Below are 6594 nucleotides of genomic sequence, written 5' to 3' on the forward strand. Positions count from 1 at the left end.
ACCAGGGCTTTGTGAACACATAGGTGTTGCAGGGGAATCACAAAATGTAGGAAAATAGGATGTAATATACAGTAATGTAAAGAAATCATGCATTTGGTACAGAAATGTGATTGTAATGATTGTAATAAAAGTCTAAAGTGAGACTGAGAGTTGTAATTGTCCACTACATGTGTACTGTGTAGTCTATACCTTTTTTTTTTCAATTACAACATTTTGTCCTATTGAGCAAAAATGAAAATCAGAGGGGGTACTTATAAGTTGAACTTTTGAGACAAAAGTATATAGCAAAGATTGATATGGGAATATTTAATACTTATTTCAACAAAAATATGTCACTTACTACACACTTACTTGGTGTGATTGAGATGCAAAAGATACAAAATACAATCAAAGTAGTTCAATGTGTACCAAACCAATACTTAATACCTAATATAATACTCTGCCATCTAACAGTTTCATTTACTTTACGTGACCCAAATTTAAATGTCAGAACCTCTTTAATCCAATAAGTGATTTCCTCTCATTTTGTGGTATTCTAGCTAAAGTTATGTTAACTAAAGACAAAACATTGTATGATTGTTTAATTCCTACACCATAAGGCTTCCAGAACGTAATGTAATGGAAAAAGTCCACAGGCTTTTGTGTTCCCATGAAAGCCATGCACAGTTTGATGGGAACAATATGAGATTGTGCAAGTTTTGCTGGCTCCCTGTCTCTCCCCCTGGCCACTCACTGTCTATCTGGGGGGTTGTGAATGTGAATGATTGTGCATTTAGGTCATTCACTTAATTCCATTTTGCTGCCACTCACTGCTTTTGAACCACAGATGCAGTGAACCACAGTGAGAGTGCACCTCTGATGTTTTGAGCTGGACATGTGGGCACTTGAACAGTGCGATGTACTGGGTACACGAGATTGGACATGGCATATGCCTACGATTTATCTCCAAGGTGGGTTTGCTCTGGCTTTAGAACAAATTGTCACTTTTAAAGATGGAGTGGCACAATTTTTGTATTTTTCCAGTTTTTCATGTGTCTATGAGGTGACAGTACTTCATTAGACACCCTGGAGACGTTTTTATGTGCAATGATGTATTCTCTTTGTATTTAGGGTTTCTTCCTGGAGGCTGAACCCTTGACAGTCAAACGGCCAATGAAATAAACAGTAATATAGTGACATCACATTATCAGCCCCTCCCCTAAACCCTCCTCCTTTATCATACAACTACAGCTGTGGGTGCGGCTTCAGTTCAGGTGGATCACCACCCATCACCACCCACCAGGCAATCCAGGCATACTTAATGAACTGGTGGGCGTGTCCACATAAAAACAAAATTTTAACAAATACTGTATACCTTTTTGAAAAAATTATACCTCCTTATCTAACAATAAGCCCTGATGATCATGTTTTAGGGTGGAAAAAAATCACGGCACTCCATCTTTAAGGAATGTCTGGCTCAAGTACCAGAGAGAGAGAGAGCAAGTGTCATTTTATATATGTGATATATGAGTGCAGCAACGCCTGCCATATTAATCAAGCTGAGTGACAAGACAGACAAGGCTGTTTATATTACACAGCGAGAATCATCAATGAACATGTTTTTAGAGAAAACATCCATGGCAGAACTGTGAGCTTGACCCCCAATTCCTCCCTTTGTCAAATGCTCACACTTTTCTCTCTTGTACCCTCTCTTTCGTCTGCCATGCATGCTTCTTTTGCTTTGTCACCTACAGCAGTGAAACAAACGGCCCTTGTCACACCACTCTTGGGCGATACGACTACCTCATTTCCTGTGGTTTGGCACTGGGGAGTCATAAGCGGTGACAGATGAGAGACTGATTGGAATAGCTGATGCCGACACTCTAAATGGGCCCCCGACAAAACATTCTTTGTGTTTTCCAAAATGGGGGAAATATACAGTAAAAAGCAATTCACGCCCAGTGTCATAGGCTATATGCCACACCCAGTCACCTTGGGGAGCAGAAAAAAACTATCTGGGGTGACAAAAAGAGAAGGTAGAGAGAGGGGGATGGAGAGACGAGTGGAGGGAGGGAGTTGGTATGTTGACGTTGCAATAATCAATTCCACTGGACATAATGGTATACTATTCACACACATACAACACTGTTAAAATCAAATACACATGCATACTACATACATACATACAGTACAGTATAACCAAACAAACACACATACCGGTATGAGCTCTCACGCACACCATTTTACTCATCAGTTTCTTCAATTTAAAAACGGTGCAGGGGCCAAAAGTATTACCCCACGGCAGTCCTGAACTACTTTCTCAAACTAATACACTCAAGGGAATTTGAGTCACGCTTTTCTCTCATCGTGCCCTCATTAGATGTATAGAGTAGACGGATGACTTTTTCCCTCCTTTTCCCATGAAAATGTCAATTTGCTGTAAATGCAGTGGGACTTTGCAGTGTGTGGCAAGCAGCCTGTTAACTTCGAACATGTGCTGTTTTTGAGAAGACAATGTGGCAGTATTCAGCAGCATAATTTGGTATAAAGCAAGCTTGGCCTTTGCCCAGAAAAGCACAGCAGTTGAAAGAGACTTGCCAAGAAACCAGAGAGAGGAAAGCCATTTAATAATGTAAACCTACTCTCTCAAGATACCGAGATGCATTCAAACATAACCCTCTCAGTTGATGTGATTTGTGGATAAAAATCTAAATACAACTCCTATACATTGGAAATGGGCCCTTACAGGTCCATTGCTATAGTTACACTCCAGGTTTAAATTAACACTCAGGAATTTACTATAGTAGGTAAATGCATGTGAGCATCTTCCCCTTGAGTGCATCATTTTGGTACTTATTTTGATGCCCATCTTCAGCCAATACAGATGGACACACACACACACACACACACACACACACACACACACACACACACACACACTTATTCTTACCCTCTCAATGTCTCCTGTCCTCTGCGTCGAACTCGCTGCGCCTCTCTCTGGTCCACGACGCCGGTGAAGCGGCTAGCTTGGTATCCTCCGTCCCCAGTCTGAGCACCCACCACACAGGCTGCTGTGAAACACCACGCTACCCATCCCAGAACCACCTGGGCCAGCTTCACTGATCCCATGAGTCGGTCTTGACTGTGATTATTCTTATGGACAACACTGATGCACTGTCAGTGTTCACGGTATAGACTCAGGCTGGAGCAGCACTGCACACAGACTCAAGGATCAAGAACTGGATCCACACCAAGTCCTGGTGTGCACTCCAGAGTTGGGGCTGGACCGGAAAAGAAAGAAGATGAGAGAATTTAGTAACAGATGTTGCGGGTAGTGATCCTCCGCTGGTGTTGTATTTCTATTCAAACTTTTCTGTGAATTTATGACCCAATAACCACGTTTATTTCTTCACGTCATGAAAACAGGCCCTCAAAAATGTAATTATTATTAAAATATAGTGATCTTATACAGTGGAAGTAGAAATAGCTCCCCTTTGATCACACTGAAATATATAAGAAGAACTTTATCTTCCCAAAAACTGACTTTATGCGACTGCATAAAACACAATTTTCTAACATGGACATGGATCAGTATAGGCCTGTAAGTACCACGAATGTCTGTCTGAACCGGTAAATCTGATGTAGCCATGCTTGGGAGAAATGTTGATATTGGATGGACTTCATTTCTGTATTTATGCTTTCGCTTTAGTGGCGTGCCAATTTGTACGAATATTTAAGATTTAACAGCTAAGATAATATTTGTACAAAGCAGTGCATAACGGCTATAAATAATCATTACACTGTAGAAATCCTCAGTGTTCATGTATCAATTTCTAACTCAGTGTGTACACATTTGTACCCTCTTAGAGTTAAATGAACACTGTGGGTTTTACTTCATATATATACCCATTAAATTCCTAAACAATCAAAGTCCAGTATAGGGTTGTTTTTGGCTTGAGGCCTATATGTACTGTCCATGTACAAGCTTGTTCAAAAGGTTTGGGCATAAACATTTCCTTTATGTTGCCATTTGTCTAGAGGGAGCTAGAGAGAGAAGAACAGTTGGAGCCTTGGAGGACAGAAATGGAAGGAATAGGTGGAATAGGTGGGTCACCAATAGGGCATAGCAGTGGCTTTCTGATTCCACTGAAAAATTGGCTATTCATTTTTCCCCGTAGAGATTTACAAAAAAATATTTGTATCAATTATTTTAAGCCTAGAATCAAGCCATCAAGGTCCAGGATCCTGGTGATTCATGAACATAAATCATTTGGTTCTGTTTCTGTGAGACGGGGAAAAACATGACCACTGAAATACCCTAATTATTAGCCTATCTCTGGATTTCAGTCTCCATCTTCTTAATTTATGACTGTCTCTGGAATTCCCATAAGAAATAAGAACCCCCAAATTAATTATTCACATACTTTTTTGCAAAAGACTGCATTTCTAAATCAAATTAATTTCTCATTAGCCTTAAAACTACAAGGATGGCTTTACATGCTTGGAGTCACATGCATTAGGACATTATTAAACTGAAAACTAGGCCAAAAATCCAACTGGACAGCCAGCCATGGGGATTATTTTCTCTTCTCTGCATACATATAGGCCAGCTTTAAAGACTGGAACTATAACTATGGGCCCCCAGTGATCTACAACAACCACAGCTGCAGCCTCCAGCCATCCTGCTTCCAGCCAGGAAGAAAGATGGGACCAACCATATTATCTCTGACTGGGCTAGTAGCAAACTGGTGGCTTCGGAGAAGAGAGAACTGATATATGGCCCCGCATCCCACTGACTCAGGTTTCATTTTAATGGAGGATGAATCATGAGAGAACAGAGAGATACATGATGAGTGACTACCCCCACCTCTCTCGCACACACAATGACCAACATTTTACGCACGCGCGCACACACACACACACACACACACACACACACACACACAGGGATGGGGGCTCTGTAATAAATGTAGGTCAAATTGCAAATCCGCATGCAGTAGTCTATTAAGAAAAATATTGACTTCGTTTGACTTTTCATGGCCCGAATATAACACTAGGCCATTTTTCATACGGTTTCTCCAAAGTTAAGATCCAAGTGAGTGGGGGCGGGATCAATGCACGCACGAGCCTGAACAAAAGAAATGCCTTATCAATTACGGTGAGGTGAGCGTTTACGACACACTGTCAAACCAACAGACCATATAAAGTCACATCCGGCATGGGAATAATTTATAATTTGTAGGCTATTGGATTACGAATAGACGCACAGTGCATAACATGAAATTACTTCACGGCATCATTCATTTTCACAGCATAATAGTCTCAAGAAATTAGGCTACTATGGAAACAACTTGTTGCATGGTATTTGCCCATTTCCCCATGATGCACTGAACTGAGCAGCAGCAAGCCACCGCAACTTTATGAATGGAAAAGTGCAACATCAGCTCACTAAAACACGTACGATGGGACCGCATTAAAAAACCAAGAGGGAAATTAAGTTAAGGCATGTTCTGTTCCATTTTATGTGCCATAAGAGCCGTCTTCAAAGCAAGAAAATATATCAAAACAACCGAACTATGAAACGTGACCGGCCAACCTTTTGTTTTGTTTTGTTTAGATTTCGCAAAAAGCCGGTATGGCAGCAGATAACGCGCTGCGCACACGGGGACTATTTTCTTTTGGGGGAAAACAAAACAGAAATGACTTATTTTCTTCTCCATCCTCCCACAAGTCAATTAGGTTAAGTTGTTTGACACCCCTTTAAATCCATCAATACACTTTCATTAAACAGCAGATTCCTAAAACAATGACTATGTGTAGAATGGCAATGGGTAAAATAAATATTGTATCAACAATGCACAAATACCTTGCAACAATCGGAGTGCCTTGGCGTCGAGGAGCACACAGTTGGAATTTGAGACAGGATATGTGCCCTAGAACTGAATATTGAACTGCAGCCTTGTGAGAAAAGGAGAAAAGTTGGGGAATTGTCTGATTGGGAGAGGGGAGGGGACACAGTCAGAAAGAGAGAGAAGGGGGTTGTAACGGACTGCAGGACAAACCCACATTCCTCAAGACTGCACGATCGAGCTGTTATAACAGGGTCCAAGCAGGCAGCCAAACCTTCACTGCAACATACATGACTTCAATCACATCATCACCCAGCCTCACCGACACCTTTCTATTGGCTGTGTAATGGAAATCACAATCGACTTTGTTGATTGGAAACAAAGCAAATGCAAAGGAGCCTCTAATTGTCACATGCAAATCAACTGAAAAAATAGTCAATTTATAGTAATTGTAATTTATAGCCTATGCCCTTGTCATGCAACAAGTATTAACTGATGGCTCATGTTGTGTATTCAAAACGATCTCTTCTGTGAAGAGGTCATTCATATTCCGCCTCTGCCTTACAGAACGTTATCAGATTTCAGTCTAAGCTTAAGGTAGACAAGTAGCTAAGGGTTTTTAAGCTGCTGTTTATAGTGGGCCTATAGCTATCAATGGCAGAGTTAACCAATTTGTGTAAAGGAATGTTTAAGAGCAGAACCTGAAGAGCATTACTGTTTAATTTAATTTAGTCTGACAAGTTCACACTTTCTATTTAGCTTAGAT

General features: G+C 40.8%; 1 protein-coding gene across 1 annotated transcript in view; it reads right to left on the reverse strand.

Moving 5' to 3' along the window:
• fbn2b (fibrillin 2b) overlaps nt 1-5940 on the reverse strand; it is an 88452-nt gene extending 82512 nt beyond the window's left edge. The window contains exons 1-2 of the mRNA XM_080770357.1: nt 5846-5940; nt 2930-3260 (exon numbers count right to left, since the gene is read on the reverse strand). Of these exons, the coding sequence (XP_080626483.1) occupies nt 2930-3108 (179 nt within the window). The 5' untranslated portion in view covers nt 3109-3260; nt 5846-5940. The remainder of the gene's footprint in view (nt 1-2929; nt 3261-5845) is intronic.
• Nucleotides 5941-6594: the final 654 nt, after the last annotated feature.

Source organism: Protomyctophum bolini (genome assembly GCF_963924005.1).
Source record: "Protomyctophum bolini genome assembly, chromosome: 8".
Lineage (NCBI taxonomy): Eukaryota > Metazoa > Chordata > Actinopteri > Myctophiformes > Myctophidae > Protomyctophum > Protomyctophum bolini.